At 39.1% G+C, this 26917-nt stretch overlaps 1 protein-coding gene across 11 annotated transcripts in view; it reads right to left on the reverse strand.

Annotated features, from left to right (window-relative positions):
* The window catches only part of exoc7 (exocyst complex component 7), a 30765-nt gene extending 4863 nt beyond the window's left edge, over positions 1–25902 (reverse strand). The window contains exons 1-16 of one of the 11 annotated variants that reach the window (XM_056242286.1): positions 25730–25902; positions 25406–25471; positions 24405–24589; positions 22377–22482; positions 22076–22298; positions 15982–16146; positions 15778–15789; positions 11800–11889; positions 9623–9685; positions 6888–7033; positions 6669–6821; positions 6493–6591; positions 5095–5157; positions 4930–4996; positions 1335–1373; positions 397–462 (exon numbers count right to left, since the gene is read on the reverse strand). In XM_056242286.1, the coding sequence (XP_056098261.1) occupies positions 397–462; positions 1335–1373; positions 4930–4996; positions 5095–5157; positions 6493–6591; positions 6669–6821; positions 6888–7033; positions 9623–9685; positions 11800–11889; positions 15778–15789; positions 15982–16146; positions 22076–22298; positions 22377–22482; positions 24405–24589; positions 25406–25471; positions 25730–25789 (1603 nt within the window). In that variant the 5' untranslated portion in view covers positions 25790–25902. The remainder of the gene's footprint in view (positions 1–396; positions 463–1334; positions 1374–4929; positions 4997–5094; positions 5158–6492; positions 6592–6668; positions 6822–6887; positions 7034–9622; positions 9686–11799; positions 11890–15777; positions 15790–15981; positions 16147–22075; positions 22299–22376; positions 22483–24404; positions 24590–25405; positions 25472–25729) is intronic. The other 10 variants (XM_056242287.1, XM_056242291.1, XM_056242289.1 and 7 more) reach the window with 10 other exon arrangements.
* Positions 25903–26917: the final 1015 nt, after the last annotated feature.

Genomic DNA, 26917 nt, shown 5'->3' on the forward strand with positions numbered 1-26917 from the left:
GTGTGTGTGTGTGTGAGTGCATGTATGAGTGTGTGTTTGTGTGTGTGTGTGTGTGTGTGTTTGAGAGAGTGCGTGTATGAGAGTATGTGTGTGTGAGTGTGTGTGAGTGTGTGTGTGTGTGTGTGTGTGTGTGTGTGTGTGAGTGAGTGAGCGAGCGATCGAGCAAGCGAGTGTGTGTGAGAGAGTGCTGAGTATGTGTGTGACCTAAATTGAGGTCTCCACGAGGAAACAAGCTTATAAATCATACAGAATGAGTTTATTTGAAAATGTAAAAATGCAGTTTGTGAGCGGGTGTGCCTGTGTATGTGTGTGTGTGTGTGTGTGTGTGTGTGTGTGTGTGTGTGTGTGTGTTTGAGAGAGTGCGTGTATGAGAGTGTGTGTGTGTGTGTTTCTTACAGATATATGTGCTCAGTAGTCTCCGGCTGAACTCTGAGCTGTAGCTGCTGGCGGATGAGCTGTTCTCTGAAAACAACAAGAGACATTTCAGCAGCCGTTCATTTGTTTAACATACAGAAAATCATCCCTTCCTTCCGAGTAATTCTGTCAACCTCTGAATCGAAATAACTCATAAACTAGATGCTCAGATTGAAGTTAATCCTACCTTACATATAACACGTATATTACATAACTCTCTGAGAAGAGAAACTGGTCTCAGATCAGCTGAAGATTAAATCACAGCTCCTGTACTATGCTATAACATCTTAATAACTTTAAGATTATTGTTTCATAAGAGGTTATGGCTTCATATCCTGCCGGCTGCAAGATCTTTAGAGCAAATGCCATCAGATGAAACTTTCTATAAACCAAAGTTCCCGAAAACCATCATAACCACCATAAATAAAGCCTGTAACTCTTTCAGAAACATTTGCAGTCTAAAAAAGCAAGTACAGTAAGCGATTCAGAAAGACAGTTATGGGTTTGAAGTCAACATGAAATCAAATCAGCCTCGTTTACATTCATAATAAATGTTTCAAGCCATATTGTGAATGATTCTGACGCTTCTCGTGTGTAATCAAAATCTCTATCTGAAATAATCCTTATTTTCTGCTGATTTAACTAAGGCCACATGGTGAGGGCAAAATAACATTAACTAATAATATTTACCCCTCCCTTGACAAAATCAAGTCGCGTCCTACATTATTTACAGTTTCACATGAAATACTACTTTTTACCCATCATACTGAGTGAAACGTGTGTATAAGCACTGCTTTAGAATAACATGCAGTGGCAGATCATTCACCACATGTATTGAGAACGTAAAGCGAGTGAGTTCGGGTTTCATGTTGCCTGTAAGTCAGAGGAGTCCAGCTCTACTCATCTGCACGGGCTCTTACCTCGGGGGTCTAAAGGAATATTGTAAGTGTCCCCGAGAACTACAGGGCAGAAGCAAAGCAGAACAGAGAGAGAAAGAGAGAGAACAAGAGAGAGAGGCAAAGGGCAAGAAGTTAAAATAGTTCTGTTAGTGAAGAGCTTAACCACTGATGGCCAGTCAGGGTGAGAGCGAGAGATCATGTGACAGAAGCAGAGGTGAGTGGGCGGAGTTTAGAAACCAGTGGGAGGAGCTACAGACAGGGTGAGAGCGAGAGATCATGGGACAGAAGCAGAGGTGAGTGGGCGGAGCTTAGAAACCAGTGGGAGGAGCTACAGACAGGGTGAGAGCGAGAGATCATGTGACAGAAGCAGAGGTGAGTGGGCGGAGCTTAGAAACCAGTGGGAGGAGCTACAGACAGGGTGAGAGCGAGAGATCATGTGACAGAAGCAGAGGTGAGTGGGCGGAGCTTAGAAACCAGTGGGAGGAGCTACAGACAGGGTGAGAGCGAGAGATCATGTGACAGAAGCAGAGGTGAGTGGGCGGAGATTATAATCCAGTGGGAGGAGCTACAGACAGAGTGAGAGCGCGAGATCATGTGACAGAAGCAGAGGTGAGTGGGCGGAGCTTAGAAACCAGTGGGAGGAGCTACAGACAGAGTGAGAGCGAGAGATCATGGGACAGAAGCAGAGGTGAGTGGGCAGAGCTTAGAAACCAGTGGGAGGAGCTACAGACAGGGTGAGAGAGATCATAGGTGTGTTCGACTTCATGCAGCTCTGCGCAGACCGATCGGCGGCTGACTTGAAGCAGTGCATGCCGGTTAGAAATTTTGTCCGACTTGATGCAGCGCCGACGCCACGTGACTGTGACGTATGCCATCAAAGTACCGCGAGAGCGATTCGAGAGTAGCCGGAGAACTCAGCCAGCGCAGCTTCTGAAGAGCGGCTGCTCTGGGCTGCACGAGCTCTGATGACGACACAGCTGTTCCACGATTGGCCGGATTCACCGCAGGACAACGATCACGTGCGTTTCGTGTTTATTCGGTTTATTCTCACACCTTTAGTTCCACTAAAGCTCACAAATCAGTTTTTTTTATAACAGTAAACACTCTTTTCATGTAGTCGCGATGTATTGTGTTATGTTTATCAAAATAAAACTGATTAAAAAACGTTGATTCCACTTCATTGATAGTAGCTGTAGGCTTATGTTGAACTTTATTCTTGTTCAATCAAACGCTGTATGAAGCAGTACATAAAGTATTGAATGAAAATGTCTCTGAAACATCTGTGTATTTGGCAAATATTGCATTTATTTCACTTCAGCTGTGCTAAAGTATACAAACACCACGTGAGCGGTCACTACAGGAACCAGAAAGTGTCCGACTTCACGTCTCCGTTTGCAGCTCCTCCCCGCCTGCACGCGGCTACTCTCGCCGATCAGTTACATCCAGCCGCAGCCGATGTCGAACACACCTCATGACAGAAGCAGAGGTGAGTGGGTGGAGCTTAGAATCCAGTGGGAGGAGCTACAGACAAAGGGAGGGCGAGATCATGTGACAGAAGCAGAGGTGAGTGGGCGGAGCTTATAATCCAGTGGGAGGAGCTACAGACAGAGTGAGAGCGCGAGATCATGTGACAGAAGCAGAGGTGAGTGGGTGGAGCTTAGAAACCAGTGGGAGGAGCTACGGACAGAGTGAGAGCGCAAGATCATGTGACAGAAGCAGAGGTGAGTGGGCGGAGGTTAGAAACCAGTGGAAGGAGCTACAGACAGAGTGAGAGTGCGAGATCATGTGACAGAAGCAGAGGTGAGTGGGCGGAGCTTAGAAACCAGTGGGAGGAGCTACAGACAGAGTGAGAGCGCGAGATCATGTGACAGAAGCAGAGGTGAGTGGGCAGGGCTTAGAAACCAGTGGGAGGAGCTAAAGACAGGGTGAGAGAGATCATGACAGAAGCAGAGGTGAGTGGGCGGAGCTTAGAAACCAGTGGGAGGAGCTACAGACAGAGTGAGAGCACAAGATCATGTGACAGAAGCAGAGGTGAGTGGGCGGAGCTTAGAAACCAGTGGGAGGAGCTACAGACAGAGTGAGAGTGCGAGATCATGTGACAGAAGCAGAGGTGAGTGGGCGGAGCTTAGAAACCAGTGGGAGGAGCTACAGACAGGGTGAGAGAGAAAGATCATGTGACAGAAGCAAAGGGGGGTGGGCGGAGCTTAGAAACCAGTGGGAGGAGCTACAGACAGAGTGAGAGTGCGAGATCATGTGACAGAAGCAGAGGTGAGTGGGCGGAGCTTAGAAACCAGTGGGAGGAGCTACAGACAGAGTGAGAGCGCGAGATCATGTGACAGAAGCAGAGGTGAGTGGGCGGAGCTTAGAAACCAGTGGGAGGAGCTACAGACAGAGTGAGAGCGCGAGATCATGTGACAGAAGCAGAGGTGAGTGGGCAGGGCTTAGAAACCAGTGGGAGGAGCTAAAGACAGGGTGAGAGAGATCATGACAGAAGCAGAGGTGAGTGGGCGGAGCTTAGAAACCAGTGGGAGGAGCTACAGACAGAGTGAGAGCACAAGATCATGTGACAGAAGCAGAGGTGAGTGGGCGGAGCTTAGAAACCAGTGGGAGGAGCTACAGACAGAGTGAGAGTGCGAGATCATGTGACAGAAGCAGAGGTGAGTGGGCGGAGCTTAGAAACCAGTGGGAGGAGCTACAGACAGGGTGAGAGAGAAAGATCATGTGACAGAAGCAAAGGGGGGTGGGCGGAGCTTAGAAACCAGTGGGAGGAGCTACAGACAGAGTGAGAGCGCGAGATCATGTGACAGAAGCAGAGGTGAGTGGGCGGAGCTTAGAAACCAGTGGGAGGAGCTACAGACAGGGTGAGAGCGAGAGATCATGTGACAGAAGCAGAGGTGAGTGGGCGGAGATTATAATCCAGTGGGAGGAGCTACAGACAGAGTGAGAGCGCGAGATCATGTGACAGAAGCAGAGGTGAGTGGGTGGAGCTTAGAAACCAGTGGGAGGAGCTACAGACAGAGTGAGAGCGAGAGATCATGGGACAGAAGCAGAGGTGAGTGGGCGGAGCTTAGAAACCAGTGGGAGGAGCTACAGAGTGGCATGCACTGCTGTGAACATGAGCTGCCATATCAGGACATAAATAAAATATGATATGACCATTTTTGCTGACCATTTGTTAATAAGGCACGACTGCTTAGCAGATCTGACTCTAATAAATAGAAGTTGATGGCCAAAATGGTACTTTGAGCAGAATATTGGAATTTAAAGGCTAAATTATTGTTATTTATTGCACGGCGGAGAAAGATGGTTCAGGGAAAAACATGGACAGAGAAGCTGAAAATGGCTGAATTCTCTTTCCAAATATGATCTCAGAATGAACGACTTCAGGAAAACCAAATGATAAGGAAATGCAGACCACAGGAAAGATGACAAACAAGGAGACAAGAGGGTGAGGACGGCGGTCTGTGTGTTATGAACATTAATGTGATAAAAACAGACATGTCAGCTGTCCAATATAGAGCTCACATCTGCTCTTTATTACAAGCTATCTTGCAGGAATTTCTGTTGGATCTAATATGTCTGTTTCTATGTGTACATCCGTGTGTTTCTGCTTTACCCTGAGAGGCCAACATCGCTCCTGCGGTTTCCTGGAAATCCAACAGTTGCTGCAGGAACAGGATGGCCTGAGGAGAGACGAGGAGAGAGAGAGAGAGAGTTTCATAACCTCTGGCCGCTGTTAGCAGTATTATACTGTACAGAACGGACGATGAGGAGATCTTACATTGCTTGTGAGCTCGTGTACGGTTCCGTCTTTCGGCATGTTGTACTCTTTATCTGGATCGTTCTGTTGGAGTAGAGAACATCACATTATCAGAACATAATAATCACATTTTATCAGAAATTATAATAAATTAAAATAGTTATAATTAATAATCTAATATATATACATAATTTAAATAAAATGATAAATATTTTCTAATTAATACAATGTAGAATTAATTATTAATTACATTAAAAAAAAAAATTTAATAACTAATATAATTTCTAATTAATTATTAATCACTTCAATTATGATAGAAGTCTTAAAATAAAATAAATGTATAAATGTGTGTCTATATATACCGGCATATATATATATATATATATAAATAATTGAATTTTTATAATTACATGCATTTTTTAAAACAGTTAATAATATTCATAATTATTAATTACTTCTAATAACAACTATATATATAATTTGAAAAATAATTGAATATTTTTATATTAAATTAAATTATAAATATTTTAAAATAATTAATTAATAAAACATATAATTAATTATTTATTACATTTTATAATACTTGTAATATTTTAATAACTAATATAATGTCTAATTAATTATTAATCACTTCTATTATGATAGAAGTCTTAAAATAAAATAAATGTATAAATGTGTGTGTATATATATATATATATATTTAAATAATTGAAATTTTATAATTTCATGCATTTTTCAAAATAGTTAATAATATTCATAATTATTAATTACTTCTAATAAAAACTATATATATATATATATATATATATAATTAGAAAAATTATTGAATATTTTTATATTAAATTAAATGATAAATATTTTAAAATAATTAATAAAACATATAATTAATTATTTATAACATTTTATAATACTTGTAATATCTTAATAACTAATATAATTTCTAATTAATTATTAAACTTCTATTATGATAGAAGTCTTAAAATAAAATAAATGCATAAATGTGTGTGTATATATATACCGTATATATATATTTAAATAATTGAATTTTTATAATTGCATGCATTTTTTTAAATAGTTAATAATATTCATAATTATTAATTACTTCTAATAACAACTATATAGAGATTGAATAATAATTGAATATTTTTATATTAAATTAAATTATAAATATTTTAAAATAATTAATAAAACACATAATTAATTATTTATTACATTTTATAATACTTGTAATAAAGCTTTAAAATGAAATAATAAATGCAATAATATTCATTATAATACAATGTCACGTGACCCGGAGCAAGACTGGCCACTCCAGGCCAGGGTTTATTAAGTAAACATAATATTATCCGTTAATTATTGCCAGGATAAATTAAAAGACAGCCTTTCAGTGCCTGAAGCTGATCTCTGATCAGCGCTTGCCTTAATGCTGTCAGCAAACTCCTCGAGAGCTTTCGCGCCGATGGTCTCCATAGAGGTGATGAGAGCCGGGAGCTTGTTCTTGGTGCTGGCAGCCGTTCCCTGCACCACAACACAGGATATGACATCATCAGCCAACAAAATCCAATGCGAATATCCATATGTGTGTCTCTCTTTACCTGTAGTGTGGCGTCAAAGTCGGGTTTGGTCTGCTTGAGGTGCCGCAGGATGGGGAAGATGGTCAACACGGCGGAGTAATCGTGTCTCATGATGGCTCTGCGTGCTGCTGACACGATGTTATCACCTTCCAACATCAAATTATCCAACGCCTCCTGCAACGGCATCAAATTTAACAGGAAGCACACACACACACACACACAGTGGTGATCAGCACGGACCTGTATGAGCGAGTCGAAGGTCTTTTTCTGGTGATGTTCTGGAATGATCTCGGTCAGTAAAGCGTACTCGCTCTGAGCCAGCTTCACAAACGCACTGATGCAGTGGATGTACGAATCTATCTCAATGTCCAACGCGTCATCCTTCCCTGAGACACACACACACACACACCTGTAAGATCTCAGGAAAAACAATATTCAAATACACTCATTTTTCAAATAAGGATGATATCATGAAAATAATAACACTGAAATATTAACACTGGCTCAACCAATGGCATGATTTCAAACAGTAGATAATGGCGCTTGCAACGCCAAGGTCATGGGTTCGATTCCCAGGGAAATGCATTAACTGATCAAATGTATTTGTTAAAAGCAATGCAAGTCAGTGTGAATAAAAGCGTCTGCCAGATGCATAGACATAAATGTAATTAAGTTTGGGGCCGCACTATTGATTAGTTTGAACAATAGCAGACTTTATATCTGATGATAAATGATGCAAGCAATTGTTTTTGTAATTCTGTTTGCTGCCGCTGGTGATGCAACTACAGCTTTAAATAACATGCATCAATATGAGACCAAAAACCTGCAAATAAGAAATAAAGAGTAATTTCCATCATTTCATTTGAGAGATTCCAATGCTTTCACTGAATATGGTTTCTGAAATCATGTTTGTGATACTGCAGGAAACCATATTTACAACATGTGCTAAACGATGATTCAAAGTAAACGTCAAACAGAACAATCCTGCTAATGTTTCTTCATATCTACTCTCCATAGAGAATCAAGTCTCTTATGCTTTATGCATATCATACTGATCATATATATTGAAATATTGCATATCAGTGAGATTCAAATCATTGCAACCTGATGTTTGATGTTGAAGTAAATGTGAAAATGTAACCATAAGACTGAATTGTTAAAGGGATAGTTCACCCGAAAATGTAAACTCTGTCAGTGATTACTCTCCCTCATGTTGTTCCCCGTAAGACTTTCGTTCATCTTCAGAACACAAAAGAAGATATTTCTGATTAAATCTGAGAGCTGGATCACTCCTCCATAGGCTTCTAAGGGATCGAGAAAAGTTAAAGACATTGTTAAAATAGTCCGAGTGACTACAGCGGCTCAACCTTAAGTTTATCAAGCGACGAGAATACTTTCTGTGCGCAAAAAACAAACAAAAATAACGACTTTATTCAACTATTCATGTTCTTCTCTGTAGGCCTCGAGTGAGTTCTCGCAGTGTAAAGCCTGGAACACACCAAGCCGACGCCGACGAACTAGCGCCGATGAAAGCCGACTGTGTTGATCGCCTCTCGTTGCCTCTCGTCGGGGTAAAAAGCTGCACTTGAACACACCGAGAGAACTACAGCCGACTGTCAGCTAGAATGCGCGTTCTGCGCCTGCGTGTAAATGAGACAGCTGTCTATTTCTGCAGATATATTCTCTATATTCGTCATTCAAAAAGGGGAAACCGACGCTGTCGGCTGCACACACAAATCATAAACAAAGCAGTGCGTGCTTACCGTTTTAAATATCAATCCTGCTAAACACTTTCTTTATTCCACTCCGCTCGTGTTAATATTGAAATATTCGCCAAGGAACACCCAGGTAAGATGACGTAACACTAGAACAGCCTTCTATCTGTAGAGTTTTGACTTCTTTGCTCGCTGTTTTGCTATTATTCTCATGCACTGACTCTTTCACTAAGCTGAACAGCCAATCAGAGTTCCCTCTTTCACCGACGGCCCGACGCCGATTCAACATGTCGAATCGGCCGAAACAAAGCCGACGAGGACCAATTTCAGCCGACGGCACGGACCCGTGCGGAACACACCGAGGAAACTCAGTCGGCCGACGCACAAAAACTGCCCGACGGCTGACCGTCGGCTTGGTGTGTTCCAGGCTTTACAGCGCAGCGCTTCTGGGTTGCACGTCACACGCAGGCTCACTATTGGCCGACGCTGGTCATGTGTGTGTGTGTGTGTGTGTGTGTGTGTGTGTGTGTGACGTACAACCCAGAAGCGCTGCGCTGTTACACTACGAGAACTCACTCGAGGCCCACAGAGAAGAACATAAAGAGTTGAATAAAGTTGTTATTTTTGTTTGTTTTTTGCGCACAGAAAGTATTCTCGTCGCTTGATAAACTTAAGGTTGAGCCGCTGTAGTCACTCGGACTATTTTAACGATGTCTTTAATAACTTTTCCGGCAAGTTTCGATCCCTTAGAAGCCTATGGAGGAGTGATCCAGCTCTCAGATTTAATCACAAATATCTTAATTTGTGTTCTGAAGATGAACGAAAGTCTTACGGGGTTGAACAACATGAGGGAGAGTCATTACTGACAGGGTTTACATTTTGGGGTGAACTATCCCTTTAAGGGCCGATATCAGTGTTAATGACTCTCTGAACTGAAGACTGATACTGAAGTCACTTGATTGAGCTTCAAACCCTCCAGCTCTGCTTTAACAAACGTTTAAAGGTTCAGAGCTTTAAAACCGAAGCTCTTTGACATATACTGATGATTATGACCGAAAATAATACAGACTCGGCCCTCGGTTTGCAGAAACACTAAAACCCACCTGGATAAACATTAAAATGCACATTATTAAGCCACAAGATTTTGCATTCACATGAGACTACTGTAATAAAATCACATCATTTTTCTGCTGCTTGTTTTGAACACAAAACTATTTTTAATCAGAGTAAGTGGTATTGAATCTTTGAGGTCAGACTCACCTGTGGCCGCCCCATGCTTGTCGTCAGACAGGAGCTTAACCCCACGCAGGTCATGTTCGAAACCTGATTGGTTAGGATATAGTCACATGACGGGGTCACTCACCCCAGGCCATGAAGGGAGTGTTGAACAGGCTATACCCGCCCACAAAGCAAAGGCCACTTGTTTTAGGATGTTAGTGGGGTTTCTAAGTGCACCGATGGACCCAGCAAAGCACAGAGACTTATGGGAAACAGTTCGAGAGAAAACCTTGAGCACACTCTTCCTGTCACTCAGAAAGTCAACTTCCTACTTGGAAAAGTGCAGAAGAACACTTTAAGCTGGACTTGTATTTTGGAAAATTCAGATTTCAAAGAGATGCAGTGTTTTTTTTTGTATTTTTAATATACTATTATAGCATTTATTAATCAATAAACTAATACATTAATACTTAAATAATTCATAAACTTAATTTTAGAATTTTGCTTAGTTAAACATTATTATTTTGAACTAGATTTTAATTTGAGCTTAATCTTTAGTCATTTTATGTGCTTTTGTCATTTTTTAACCCTCTGGGGTCCTTCGGCCCAAATGGACCCGAAGCATTTAAATATATATATTTTTTAAATCATTGCTTTATCGGAATGGTCCGAAATTTGGTGACTTTGTTGGTACTTGGCATATGAACACCCCAAAAAATTGGGGACAGGATTTGAATAGTCTAAGTGGTTGTAAAAAAAATAGTCACACTCAGGACCTTCGGGTCCAAATGGACCCGCATAGGAAATGAATGGGAAATTGGCAAAAATGTGAAAATACAGAGTTATTTTGTGCGTACAAACTACAAATCAGCCACGATCCAGAAAAAAAGCACACAACAGTGAAGGGGTGAATCTATAAAACATCAAGAGTGCAAAAGAGACACATCCACACACACACACACAAACACACTAATAAATTCAGATTACATATGGGTTTTGAATTTTTAAAATGCTCAGTTTGTCCACCAGATGGCATCCATCTCATTTCAAAAATTGCTTTCATGAGGCCTAGGCTTGACTCTAAAATGAAATACAGCTTTAAAAAAAATAATAAAAAATAATAATATTTTTTTTAAATTTCTATTATATTCAATGGGGAAAAAATGGGTCATAATTATTGCATTAATATTAATTATAAATCATTTTTATTTTTGAAATTATCTCAAAACACCAAAAAAGAAAAGAAAAAATATTATAAAAAACAAGTAAAAAAAAAAAAAGATTTTTTTTTTTTTATAAATATTAATCCCACCCTTCCGGCTCATTTGGACCCGAAGGTCCTGAGTGTGACTCTGAAATGAAGGACCCCAGAGGGTTAAATAATAATAATAATGCATTTTATTTATAGGCGCCTTTCTCAACACTCAAGGTCACCTTAAAAATCATCAATAAAACACTCAATCCAATAAAAATGTAAACATATAACATATAAATATATAAACATTAAACATAAATATATCCATGTAGCTTTAATTTATACATTTCTGTTTTAGTTTTAGTAATCTCAGAACTTCAACTTATTTTATTTTCAGTTAGCTGCCGAGGCAACATTTCTAATTTGTTAAATTTTTTTTTTTTTTTTTCAATTTTGTCTAATATTTATATTTTATTCTATTTGAGATTCATTTAAATTAATAAAAACTATTTGTAATAGTTTTAACTAACAATAACAACACTAATGATATCAGACATTGCGCAAGTTAATGATCAACTTTTATTAAAGAAAAAAATATGCATCAATAAGTCAAGAGTTCTTGCAGCATATTTTACATGTTCTGTAAAAAATTTGTGGTAATGTATGTGGCAAAATATTTAGTAACTGCTGCCATGTTTTATGTTTATGTAAATTAGAAGGTTTTTAAGTTTAACAATTACACCTTTATTTTAAATCCACATTGTTTTTGTGTCACATAAACATTTTTCTGATTTTAAATACAACATCTGATAGCAATATTAAAAGAATACTGACAAAGAGCGGCGTACAGGAAGGTGTGTCTCTCTCTCTCTTTATCCTAAGGCCGATTGACCGCTGTGACCCATAAGTTTCTGTTTTCTCCGACTGTTGTTTTCCGAAACGCAGGAACAACAGTTCAAAAACACAGCAAAAGTGAGAGAAACCACGGAGAGGGAAGGGAAACCAGAAAGACAGCGTGCTTTACCTTCCAGAGGAGTGAGGTTAGAACCCTTTTTTCCATCCAGGCCATGCTGAGAGTACTGTTTGAGCAGGTTCTGAGCCTTACGGATCGTGCCTGCTCCCATCAACACCGAAACAGAGAGACAGAGACAGAGAAGGGGGGATAGTAGCAGAGTGTTTCAGGAGGAGAACAGAGGAAGACACCGTGAGGAAGAGGAAGAGGAAGGGCGTCTGAAACCCTGTTCACCGACACCAGAGGAACAACTGAGAGGAATCCAGATCCCTCCGTGACTGAAGCACACCACAGCTATCACACACACACACACACACACACACACACACACACACACACACACACACACACGGTCCAACATTAACCTCTGACAAATGAGAGTTGCAGAAATAAATAAACAGCAGTTCATGTTTGATCTGCAACATTATTACACCGTCAAACTGCTAGAAGGGATTTTCATGTTTCAAGAACAAATATTGAAATATGTAAAGTTTGTAACATAATTTGGATAAAATACTCAATGGTTGTGTAAAACAACACCCTTTAACCTCCTCGAAAACATCTCTGTTCACAGCGACCCGTTTCAGTGCAAGTCTCTTTAAATGATAATAAGCAACTGATTTAGTTTAGGCTTTTGATAAAAAAAAAAAAAAAAAAAGAGTGAATGGATATTTTTCATTGTATGGTGGTGGTTGTGTCCACACACTGCAAACACACATTTATATGCAAACACCATATAAAAGTGAATTTTGCATCGGATGACCCCTTTAAGGGACAAAGATTAATTTTTAAAGAATCTTCATCTCCAAAAATTAAGATTCAGGTTGCTCCATCAACACATTCTTTAAAATATCTTCTTTTGTGTTCAGCAGAAGAAAGAAATTCATTGTGTAAATGATGAAGATCAAGATACATTTACTTGAGATGCAAAATGACATAAGATAAGAAGTCTGAGAAACTGATGGGAAAAGTTCATGGTTAAAACAAGAAATAAATAACATCCGCCAATCGGGTCTGAAAAATAAACTTGTTTTCCTTTAAATTAGGTTTATTTTTCTGACCACATTAGCATAATCTGACCTAAAAATATCATTTGTTGCGACTTGCAACTTTGGAATCAAACTTTGGAAGTCTAAAATGTTGACATAAAAAGTAAAACATATTATTTGAATTTACTTGAAACATATTACAAACAATTTACCTGAAACATTATTATTTGCAAGGGACTTCATTTACTTTTCATTTAGTAATTGTATATTTGCTTATTTCTTAAAGAAAAAATACAGTATGGTAAATATACCTATTAACAAAACAAAATATATTATAAGACTGTTATTATTTTGATGAAGTGTAATATTGTAACATTTATTGTAACAAAAAAGAAAATAATTATGTAGCAAAATAGTCCTCCTCACATTAAGCCACAAAAACAAAAAAATAAGACTATTAGCGTACTGAAAAATAAATATTTTTAATAAAAATAATGCAAGATTTTTAAAGTTTAATGGTGTGTTAAAATATTTAATACTTATTTATAGCTGGTAAACTTTTTGAATTGACTGGTCATTGGCACGAGTGGCAAAAAGTTAATTTTGGACCTTGCACGCACACACACACACACACACACACACACACACACACACACACGCGCTACAGTACGTTTGCAGTGCACACAAACATCACATCACATATTATCACAATGTCTACATCTGAACAGAAAGAACACGTCAAACACACTGAGGAGAAAATACAACCGGTTAATCAATCACAGCTATTAAACTACAGCATTGTGTCATGAACAGTGATGTTAATACAGTTATTAATATTAGCGCTGCTAAAAAAGCATCAGCCAAACATCACAACAATCCAAAACCTATTAACATCATAAACTTATACTGAACAACACAAAGTTAAACACATGAGAGTCATAGTGTGGCTAAAACAAGGCAGTGTCTTAAAGGGGTCATATCATCATTTTTTATCATATTAGTTTTCCTTCGGATGTTAAAGTTTCCTGTCCACTCCTCTCTAACCTTTGGAATTAAACAGGCTGTTATTATAGACTTGTGTATGTAAATGAGCTCTATTATGACTGGCTAAACACTAAATATGAGTGTTGATATGTAAAGAAAGAAGGCTCAGCTCATGGCTGATGTCGAAGTCATGAAGATTTCTGAAAGAGCTGCTGTTCCAGATTAGTTTGCATCAACTATTTTGTGTTAGAATATGTAAATCATACAAATAATACAAAGAAAATGTGATTAACCCCTTTAATAAGCAGTTAATGAGCAGTAGATGTTTGTGTTGAGTGTCAAGCATGACAAAGACACTGGTATTCTGTTAGTGAGCGCCACCATGTGGCGGAGACGTGCGCATGCAGGGAGTGTTAGTAGAAAACACTGAAGTTGAGACACTTCATATGCAATATAGTGCTGTTAGCCAACAAAATGTGCCCTCCACACAGAGGAAATACAGTAACACCACTTTGAGCAACACAGTAACAACACAGTTTCAACAGAGAGGACGGAAAACGCCTGCTATACAGCTAACACTAGCGCAATGTACTAGTTAACCTGACTGATAACAATAATATGAAAATTAATCAGCCTGGTGATATATCAATCTATCGCTACTGTGTGTGTGTGTGTGTGTGTAAAGACCTTTTCACATTGAGCCTCATTTAAAGGTGCGGTAAGTGATTTCTGAGAAACGCAGTTGAAAGTGGATCGGACTGAGCACCAAAACACATTTGTAGCCAATCAGCAGTAAGGGGCGTGTCCACTTATTAGGGGAGGGTCCTGTTTTGCATGGGGGCGGGGCTATCGAGAGAGGGGTGTGTCCTTTTGTGTAGAGGCGTGTTTGTTTTGGTGCTTTCAAATAACTACAGCGTTTCTCAGAAATCGCTTACTGCCCCTTTAAGAAACATGAATAGAATGATTTCTTAAATAAATTTCCATTTGATTTGCATGACAATTTATGCAAGAATTGTACAAAAATGGCTGGATAAATATTTTAGAAAGATATTCTGCTTGTATTTAATGAATGAGGTCCATTGAGTCACTGCAAATATTCGCCATAAGCTATTACATCGCATTTGACTCCAGAGAACAAAAAAAGCACCCTACATACACCACCGTCCATGAGTTTGGGGTCAGTAAGAATTATTTTTAAATAAATGAATACTTTTATTTGACAAGGATGCATTAAATGGATCAATAATAACCATAAAAAAACAACAATTGAAAATAAAACAAAAGATTTCTATTTCAGATAAATTATTTTGAACTTTCTATTCTAAGAATCCTGAAAAATGTACAAGTTTCCATAAAAATATGAAGCAGCACAGCTGTTTTCAACATTGATAATAATCATAAATGTTTATTGAGCATCAAATCATCATATTAGAGTGATTTCTGAAGGATCATGACACTGAAGACTGGAGTAATGATGCTGAAAATTCAGCTTTGATCACAGGAATAAATTACACTTTGCTATATATTCACATAGAAAACAGCTGTTTTAAATTGAAATAACATTTTGAGTGCATTTTTGATCAAATAAATGTAGCCCTGGTGAGCAGAAAATACTCTGTCATAATTATATTTAATAATTTAAATTAAAAATATTAAATTCAATTATGTACAGTATTTTCAAAACATAAAAAATGTTACTGAGCCCAAACTTGTGAAAGGTAGTATACATTTTTTTGGTTTGCCCTTTTTTTTCATCAAACTAAACATTTGTGTCACGTTCTGTGTGTAAAATTTTGGATGTTTTTGTCCAGCAAATTTTACTTGGGAAAAACGGTTGCGTCGCATGTGAACAGGCCTTTTCATAAACACAATGAATCCTGATCTGTTGGGTGTGTGTGTGTGTGTGTGTGTGTGTGTGTGTGTGTGTGTGTGTGTGTGTGTTTATATAATGTAAAGCTCTGGCTGTGCAAACAGAAGCAAGCGATGAACACGTCACACAATACAGCTGCAACTTTACCTGGGATGTAGACTGACACCATCAGACACGAGTGAGAAATGAGCAGAGGAGAGGAGACGGTTAGTAAGAACACACACTAGGAATAGGAAAAGAGGAGAACTCTCGACAGGAAGTGATGTCATGAAGACAGATACACCTGATTGTGATCCACCAGGAACCCAAAGAGACCCGATCTGGTGAAGTCAAGGGTTAAAGGTCACTGACCTGGTCTTTTCGGAGGCTTCTTGGTGGGCGTCTCCTTGCGTTTGGTCTGTACGGCGGGCGAGTGGATGGCGGAGCTGGCGCTGTTCTTACGGAAATGCTCCTTCAAACCCTTAATGGACCGATCCAGCTGACTGGACCGGACCTGGAAATACACGTTCATGAAGTCTGCGGATAAACAAACACACACAACATCAGATTTCAAACATCCTCGTGACATACGTCTAAGGCTTTGTCCGCACGGAGACGCGTTTAAGTGTATACGTAAATATTTTGTATCGTATCGACGTTTCGTCCACACGGATCCGGCGTTTTGGTGAGCCTGAAACCGTTATTTTTATAAACCGGGTCCATGAGTGGATAAATCTGAAAACGACACCCTTTTATTTCTTGAATGTGTTTTTATTATTTATTTATTTTACCTCTTTGTTTATTTATATTTTATTTCTTATGCTATGATGCTTGTCTGTTGTCTGATTAAGACATTTCATATTTTGTACCAGGCCACTACAATATTTGTTTATATTGTTCAATAAAGTAAAAAAAAGCCTATTATTATTGTATTCAGCACAAGGTTTATGCGCATTCTCCAAGTCTTCTTCTCTGGTTTTAGTGTATCTCTGTGGCAGAATTACAGCCAGTGTTGCCAGATCTTGCGAGACAAATAAGCAACCAGGCCCGTCAAAACAAGTGACTTTTTCTACGGAGCCCCCCTTGGTTCCGGGAAGAGAAAAATAAATAAACTGTGTGCACGGATTTACAATCCGTGGGGACGGATTTTAAACTGTGGGTACAGATTGTCAAATTACATCCATGTGGACAGATTGGTAAACTTGGTAAATAATTGTATTTTTACATTGTTCATTTCATAAACTCAAACTTTTATAACTTTTTTCTGTTTCACTTTCATAACATTTCACTTCAACAACAATCTGGCAAATCTCTTCTTTAAAACAAGACCAACCAGGTCTATTCCAAAGCATTCTTGAATTACAACCATTAAGTTTGAGTAAGTCTATGCGAAAAAAGGGGGAGTGACAGTTAAAGCTGCAGTAGGGAGTTTTGAGAAAACGTTGAGTTAGCCTGAAAATTTGAACAAGCACAACTTCCAGGTCCCGCCCCCTTGCTCTCTGCTGCGCTACAGCCCTCCGTCCACAGCTCGTCCTCCACAGCGGAACCTGTCGTGAACGCGCAGGCTAGTAAACAGGGCCACCGATAACAGCGGATAAAAAGTTATATGGCACATTCACTAATAGGGACTAAACGTCAACAATATGCTTTACATTGACTATGGCCTGCCCATACTTTGACTACAAACTTGGTCCTCAAATCATTATGTATTTTCCAATAGCCTACATGTAACTTTATAACGTTACACTCTTTCTATGAGTAATAAATAGCTAGTAAGATAACGTTAATATAACGGTAACTAACGTTACAGTATGTAAGTAATTATTCTAGCGATATATAATGCTAGATAAGGTGTGCTAGTACATTATTTCAGCAACATGACAAGCCAGTGAATTAGCAGGTTTCATTTGTTGCTTGCAGAGTGCGTGAGATTTTATCTACATGTTATGCGGCTAGAGTTTTGACACCGAGTCAATGGGCTCTGTGTAATTCTTTCTTTTTCGCTTGGTTATCGTCATCGGTCTTTTTCCTTTTACCTCTTTGTTTTATGAGCAGGTGTCACTCGAGAATTGGCAGTTTAGGTTGTTTCTCCATCATAAGCACAGCTGCAGCACGCCGGCAATCTTGAGTTTGAACGACGGCTCGCGCTGTGCAAGAGAGGGGTGTGATCAGCGCGTACACGAGCGTGATTGACACTGCTAAGACACTCCTCTCGGCTCTGATTGGTTGTTTCTGACAGGGAGCGTGCATTTCTTGCAAATGGCAATAGGACCACTGGGAGGAGCCAGAGGAGCTTGATTTTTACACAGATTATCTGTCTCATATTCTACTGTCAGGACATAATGACAGTTTTAGCAAATACATGTTTTCAAAAGTTACCTACAGGAGCTTTAAAGGGTTAAACGATATTATATATAATATCTATAATATCTAAAATATAATTAATATATAAAAACTCTCCTACAGTCCAGTCACGATCAGTTGCGACTCGCACGTATTTTCATTTACAGTAAAGGGGTCATATAATGCCATTTTTGTACAAGCTAATATGATTCTTTAGGGTCTAAATTAAAAGTTTGTAATATACTTTAATTAAAAATTCTCATTAGTATTGTAAGAAAACACTTATTTTACCTGGTCAAAAACAGCTCTGTTTTCAGCACGCCGTTTCAGTGTATATGACTTTAAATGATCATGAGCTTTGCTGACTCCGCCTCTCTGTTCTGTGCGTACACCGCTTGTAACACAATACCATAACGCGTCGTTCATTATAAACGTGGGATTATGAATTATATGGAGAACGTCGTACATAGAAAACATGCCGTAATGTACCCTGAGTGTAAACCTTAGACTCATTCATCGTGAAGCGATTTGCAAAGATATAAATATTAATATAAAGTTTAATAAAACGTTACACTCACTTCAGTTGTTCTAGAGGTTCAGCAGGAACACGAATATCTGGTACCGATTTTTTATTCAGGAGCAGCTGCTTAGCAAATCCAGCTTTATACTGACCCTCGTTTATAAAGCAGTCTGGTGAGAAATGATTCGCCAAACATGAGCATTGACGTTGCTCGTGGGGAATATTCCCTTCGAAAACAAACTCAGCCACTGCGTCTTCAGCGGTTCGGATTTAGGAACATTAAAATGACTGTGTTCGTTATTACACCCAAGAACAGAACACCACAATCGCTTAGACGCCATTCTGCTCATAGACAGTGCTCCAGCATATCAACAATGACCGCGCCGGTCCGCGCAGACTATGATTGACAGCTCTCACGAGCGAGGGCGGGTCTGTGTTGAAACGCTCCTGTCAATCAACAATCGCGGGAGGGGCGTGCGACCCAGTGACGTCACAGGCTCGAACGGCTCGATTTGAGGCAGGGGAAAACATATAAGGAGATTAAAACAAAACCACTGGATGGATTTTTATCATTATATGATGGTTGTGTACAGACACTGCCAACACACATTTCAGTACAATCAACTTGAAAAAGTGCATGTACCATTATATGACCCCTTTAAACGTCACTCACTGTCACTGACGTTTTCCTAATTAGAAAAAAAAAACGATTGGCTAGTACTCGTTGCCATCTGGGTCAGAGCCAATCAGAAGCAGGATGTGGGTGGGAAAAAACTCTGCTGTCTCCTGTGTGTATGGGGAAAGGGGGGGGACAGAGGGAACAGGCAAGACAAACTCCTACGTTTAAATAACATATACTGTAGAAAATATCTGCTTGACAACGAGCTGACTCCAAATAAGCAACTACACTTTAGAAACAAGCCCAAAAGAAAACGCGACCCGTGACTACCAATATTTGTAAGCGACTTTACAGAAAAACAAGCCCAAAGTTGCTAATAATAACACTTGGCAACACTGATTACAGCGCCACATACTGGTCTGGCACGTGTACTACATCGGTTTCAGTGGTTTTGTGTGTTCGCGGATATTTCTTGAGACCATAGGCGTAGTTTGCGGGTGGGACATGTCCCCACCACTTTTTGAAATATCTCGCGGCACGGATGTAACTAATACAAATAAATAAAACATCTCCAGTTAACTAGCAGAGCATTTAGTTCGTTTGTTAAAGAAGAGGCGATCTAGCGCTGAAATGTGTTTTTTTTTTTAATGAAGCTGCTGAGCTTGTTGCCGCTGCGATCAGTGGTGTGTATAATGTGTTCTTCACACGGACGCACGCTTCAATCTATCGCCTTATGCCGTTGCGGAGACTCTCTATTCGTTCTGGTGAAATCACTAAACAAAATGCACACAAACCTGTCCCTGCTTAGCATACAACCACTGATGAACATATTCGCTTAGCAAAAGTTCTGCCACGAGACCATGAAAGTACACAAGCTACATTAGCGGATCTATGCATTTATTCATGTGAAAATTCTTGGCACTAACAATTTATTAGTAGATCTCATTAAACGACATATTAAATGTACTATTGAAATTGATTTCTGGACATCGTAATGTTATTGTACACATAAAGTGTACATTGTATTAGACCCCCCATATGGAAGCAAATAAGAGACATAACTATTTGAAATTTAACAGCCACTGAATATTTTATTTTGAAAAACATTTATCTGAATTTATTTGCTCTGAATTCACCCCATTGAAATTATTTTATTTTGGAAACCATGTATCTGAATTTATTTGTTTCGAATTTAAATAGGCCTATGAAAATTCTTGATTTCCATTTTAAAAACCTGAATTTCGATTAATATTTTTCAATGCTCACAAATTCAGATGCAAAGAAAAAAAATCAACTTACAGAATTTCAGACTGCTCAAATTCAGATCTCAAATTCGACTACACCTTATCACACAGCAGCTTTTAGGTAGCCTGGTTAAAACCAGAGCATTCTCAGTTGTAACTGAGTTAGGGTCTGGCAAAGCTTCATAGACAAATCATTTCCAAAGGGGCGTCACCAAGGGACGTAGCTCAAATGCATCTGGGCGCAATTGGATAGACCTAAAACCAATCAGAGCGATGAAGAAGATGACGTATGCAGAGCGACGTTGGTTCGTCTGTTATAGAACAACTTGCTGACACTATAGCTACTTGCTCTACGTTTATTTAAAATTAACAGCAAGACAACTGGAAGTGAATGTGCTTTCCATTAAATAAATCACACACCGTAAACAAAACCTTAATAATAAAAAAACTTTGCAATTTAGACGCGCAAACTGGGTGCCGGTGCTGTGAGACGTACGGCTCAGGCAGATTCGGCTTGAAGTCGGTCATCCTCGGATGCTGCGCCGGCGCGCTGTTACAAAAGACCTGTGCACACAGGCAAGCTAAATGGGGTCTTGCCGGTCTTGCGCACCGAACGCGTCATTTTTGCCCCGCGCACCTTTGCGCTCGTGCGGACGAGTCGAGTTAAACAAGGCTTTACTCCGTGTCAGCGCGCGCTCTGACCGGTAAAGGGGGACAGACCTCTCCCGAATCATCTCCAGCAGTAGCAGCCTCCGATCGCACCACTAACTCCGCCTCCGTTTCCCTTGTAAGCTGATATTAGTATTTAAACATTCTCTATGATAAATGTTTGTGAAAAATATATTTTAATAACATGGTTTTGGCGGTTATAGAGTTCTAATGACGGTGTTCAACTATAACCGTCACACATAGTTCCACGGCGGCATCCATCTTTGTAAATGTACAAAATCTGCTTCACCGTCGCTGTGCTGTCGTCATCGTGTAAAGCCCGCCCCAACATTTCTGATTGGTGCCGTGATTTCTGCGGACTGGAAATGGGCTTGAATGAGCTCTTTGCCAGACTAACTTTCAGAGCAAATCTAAATTTGCCGGAAGTTGTCTGGGTTTTCCCAGGCTAGCTTTTAGGCATTTTTCTGTCTTTTGTTATATGTTATAAGGAGACAGCCTCTCGCAATGCAAAGTCAATGAAGACGGTTGGAGTGTTTTCCCCCCGGTGTGGGCGTGGCCTAAACACGCTCTGTCTCTACACAGGCTCAGCTGTTTTTCCTATCCTGGGTAGCCCGGATGTTACCATGTGAATCTTTCGATCTGAATTTGAGCAGTCGAATTTGATCAACCTGAATCGATTTCTATCTGAAATTCTGTAAGTTGATTTTTTTTTTGTATCTGAATTTGTGAGCATTGAAAAATATTCATCGAAATTCAGGTTTTTAAAATGGAAATCAAGAAGTTTCATAGGCCTATTTAAATGCCAGAGGTGAATTCAGAGCAAATAAATTTAGATAAATGTTTTTCATTTAAATTTCAATTAGTTATGTCTCTTATTTGCTTCCATACCCCCACACCTCCTCCAACACACACACACTTTTTAAAACAAAGTTACGCCACTGCTTGAGACGACGGCGTGTTTACAGATTTTGTTTTTTAGAACGAGCAGAAAAAAACGATAGGGATAGGGAAAGCTCTGGTTTGGTGTGTCCCGGGCCTAAGATGAAAGCGTTTGCGTGTGTGTGTGTTCACCTTGGTTGCGGCCGTACTCCACCAGCCAGGCAGAGATGCAGATGATGTCCTGCAGAACGGCTTCGGGAAGATGCTCCAGCGTCACGTCCTCCTGCACCTCCATGTCCTCGTCTCCTCCGATGGCGTCCAGGATGAGGACGGGCGGCACTGGTTTACTGTAGCGCGTCAACAGGCTGCGAAACTCCGCCTCCAGAAGCTCCTTTCCCTTCTCGAAACGAGCTTTCTGCAACAACACACAGCCTCTGTGACGCTTTATTCAAACTGAAGGAGAGTGAGAGGTTTGTGAGGATGAGGGACGTACCACTGTGTTGAGCTCAGGACTGTCGGGATTGTTGTCCTGGAAATACTCCACGGCTTTCTGGATCTTTGCAATGCAGGCCAGATACTCGTCCAGGCGACCAGCTGGGCTGCAAGAGTGGTGATTGACCGAAATGGGTACATATTTTATATATATATATATATATATATATATATATATATATACAGTCCTCATATATATATATATATATATATATGAACAAGCTATGACATATATATATATATATATATATTAGTGCTGGGCAACGATTAATCACATCCAAAATAAAAGTTTGTGTTTACATAATATATGTGTGTGTACTGTGTATATTATTATATTATATTATTTTGTATATATAAATACACACATATGCATGTATATATTTAAGAAAAATGTGTTATTTATATAATATATTATAATTTATATATAATTATGAATAAATATATATATACAGTATATACATGCAAATGTGTGTATTTATATATACAAAATAATTATACACAGTACACACATATATTATGTAACACAAACTTTTATTTTGGATGTAATTAATCGTTACCCAGCACTAATATATGTATACAGTAGTCAACATTTGAAGTGGATCAAAAAAGTGCATCAAAGCTGTCCTAAGACAAGAACGGGTATTGTTCAAAATTCATGTATAACTTTGATAAAAGATTTTGATCCACTTCAAATGTTGACCCTATGGAGGACCAGCTCTACCATATTTAAAAATAAATACAGAAATAAATAAATAAATGCTCAATAAATAAATAAGCATACAATTAATTGCCCCAAAAAATACAATAAACAAAGAAATGTAGGTATAAATTAAATTATACAGTGAGACATAAATGTATATATCTCTTTTAATTAGCTTCTTTATTTATTCATCTTTGTAATAATTACCTAATTTATTTATTGTCCGTTATAATCTTCAACTTTATTTATTAATAACTTTTTTTTAAAGTATTTATTTATGTGCATGTTATAATATTTTTGTCTGTTTTATTCTTCCTTTGTATTTTTTTACCCTATTTATTTCTTCAATGCTATTTATTTCTGCCTGTCGTTTTTACATTTCTGTATGCATTTCTGCCTCATTATGCAAATGAGGAGGGGCTGTGTCTTAAGGGGTCAACTTCTGCCCATTGGTTGGTTAGCATTTTACTGCATCGGTCGAATCTACATGGCTTTTCCCCGCCATAAAGCATTGTTTAGTGGCAGTAATGCAACTCATTGGATGCCAGCTGCCGTAAAAATCCAAAGAAGAAGAAGCAGCATTGTTTAGTAATGTAAAACTCAGCAGGGAGACGTTCAGTGTCCGACCTCTGAAGGGAAGCTGCTAATAGACTGGAAGAATTAAAATGCTGTAAGTTTGAGATCTGAAATGTTTTTCTGTGGTCCTTTGAACATTGAACAGTTGCTAAATGCCTCAGCTCACTGACAACTTCATCGTAGGTAGCCATCTTTGTTGTGACTGTGGCCGGTGGCATGTAGATTCGACCGATGCAGTAAAATGCTAACCAACCAATGGGCAGAAGTTGACCCCTTAAGACACAGCCCCTCCTCATTTGCATAATGAGGCAGAAATGCATACAGAAATGTAAAAACGACAGGCAGAAATAAATAGCATTGAAGAAATAAATAGGGTAAAAAAATACAAAGGAAGAATAAAACAGACAAAAATATTATAACATGCACATAAATAAATAAGGTAATTATTACAAAGGTGAATAAATAAAGAAGCTAATTAAGAGATATATACATTTATGTCTCACTGTATAATTTAATTTCTACCTACATTAATTTGTTTATTGTATTTTTTGGGCCAATAAATTGTATGCTTATTTATTTATTTCTGTATTAATTTTTAAATATGGTAGAGCTGGTCCTCCATAGTTGACTACTGTATGTGAAATTAAATTGTATTATGTAATACAGTATATATATTCTATATCCATATATCAATATATAAAAGTCGAACCAATATATTTTCTAGCACCGAGCAAGCGTCTCAGTCACACTCACCCTTCCCGGATGATCTTGTCGGTGTCTTTGGCCACATGATAGTAGCTGATGACGTGATCCATGCAGGAGAGAGTTTTGTCCACGTTCTCCTGCAGTCGCTGCAGATTCTCCGTCTGCTTGTGGACCGGGATTATGGAGTTCTCCAGCTGCATCAGACGGCTCTCGAACGACGACAGGATGGACACCTCGAACAAGCAAAACACATTCATGGTTTCAGTCATTAAAATTAACTACAATGTGTACAGCAAGTATCCTTAATCCAGTTTGATCATCTTATAGCTTAAAAAACAGGATGGCATGACACACACACACACACACACACTCACTCACTCTCTCTCTCTCACACACACACACACACACACTCTCACTCTCTCTCTCTCTCTCTCTCTCTCTCTCTCTCTCTCTCTCACACCCACACCCACTCACTCACTCACTCTCTCTCTCTGAATTCAATTCAAATTAGCTTTATTAGCATGACTGTGTAACACAATGTTGCCAAAGCATCAAGATATTATATATAAATAATAAAACAAACAGTAAACATATATGTATAAATCATGTCATATGTAGCATTGTAAATATATAGATAAATAAACACAATCTATCTTAATAAATAGATAAATAAATACATTTGATCACTCTAGAGAATTAGCTGTCTCTGGCGTTGTGAATAGCTAGCACATATTTAGCCGCTAGTGCAGCTGTATTAACATCTTCTCCCAGTAAGAAGGACATTTTGACAGTGTCGCTCAGTTCATAGAATGATGGGATCAAGGCTTCTCTCTCTCTCTCTCTCTCTCTCTCTCTCTCTCTCTCTCTCTCTCTCTCTCTCTCTCTCTCTCTCTCGACGTAATGGTGTTTAAATTGTACAAACTGTATATTCTCTCCCTTACACTAACCTGACCCCTAAAATTGACTACAATGTGTACAGGAAGTATCATGTAAAAAAACATGTACAAACACACACACTTTCACCAATAAATGAACTGATCATCTCTCACCATTCCTTTAGTGAGCTGATCACTCTTCTCCAGGCTTTCACGAATGAAAGACAGAGTTTCTTGCTCCTGAGATTATAAGTAAAACATACAGGTCAAGCTATAGGCATTTGTACTGTAAAATATACTGAACTCTCAAGTGAATACACCCCATCAAAATGACATCCTCATTTCTTCTACCATTACGCTTTAAAAATGCTTTGTGCCGTTATTTTCATGACAATCATGCAGATTTTCATTCTAGTTGACCGCAAATGACATTTATAATATCCGCTCCCTGATCACGGGATTCTCATGTTATTCTTCATTCTTCTTGTTTTTACGGACCTGTTTGAGTTTGTCCTCGATCACTCGCTTCCGAGCGGACGCGTCTTCGGTCGGGATCATCCTGACAGTCAGAAATGTGATAAAAAATTACAGCTGAATCCGTCAAGATCAAGAAAAAATGCAGAATAATATTGTAACATTAACGTGAAGACAGCGGAAACAAAACACAACCGGAAGTGAATCACAACATATACAAAATAAAAGTCTTCGCCCCGCCCTCAGAGTTCACGTCATCCTCCCACCCGCCACCGTTCATTGTTTGTGTTGGTAGTAGAGGAGGCTGTTGCAATTCCGCATTATTTTAGAATGCCTGGAAAACACTGCTGTGTAAAAAACTGCTCCAGTGTCTCACACGATTGTCGTGGAAACCGCAAGAGCCATGTGTTACAGTTTTTTCGTATCCCTACATGGAAAAAGCATGAAGGAGAGCATGTCTCTGATGTGACAAGGAGACGTCGGATTTCTTGGGTGGCTGCAATTAGAAGAAAGGACATTACTTTCGACCGCATCTCCGAGTCCATGAGAGTATGTTCTCTGCATTTTCATTCGGGTAAGTTCTCTAAAAATGTCTTTAAATGTGTTTATGTTGTCGGCTCAAGTGCACCTGACGTTGTTGCCTAGCCTGCTAGCTAACTACAGTGACGTCATTACGTGGCGTGGCCGCCATGTTGATTGCCTCATTTAACGTTACTGCTACTCGGACTACTGCACGCACACTACTCCCCCTCAGTCTTGTGTCTTAATTTGACGTTACTATTTCAACCATGGTAAACCGTTGCTGTATTTTGGGGTGTAACAGCGCAACACATAATCGCAATGGGAAAAAGATCGAAAATGGATTAACTTTCCACCGCTTCCCTGCTTGGAGGCGCAGCCACGGAGACCAAATATCCGAGATAACAAAGAGTCGTCGGCTCGCTTGGATCGCGGCTGTAAGACGACCAAACTTAACCTTCCACAGTATCCCGATGTCGATGAGAGTGTGTTCCCTGCATTTTCATTCTGGTAAGTTAAAGATGGTGTACGATTTTCTTTTTATAAATAGTTTCGTTCCTTCAACCGCGACACCACATACATACACATGAATGCGCGTACACTCAAACATAACACAACGTAATGGCTCTATATGTTTTCAACACTTCTGCTATGGGATGATAATTTTGATTGTGTTACCAGGAAAACCAGCAA

The sequence above is a fragment of the Rhinichthys klamathensis genome, unplaced genomic scaffold (genome assembly GCF_029890125.1).
Source record: "Rhinichthys klamathensis goyatoka isolate OS25496 unplaced genomic scaffold, OSU_Roscu_1.1 h1tg000721l_1, whole genome shotgun sequence".
Lineage (NCBI taxonomy): Eukaryota > Metazoa > Chordata > Actinopteri > Cypriniformes > Leuciscidae > Rhinichthys > Rhinichthys klamathensis.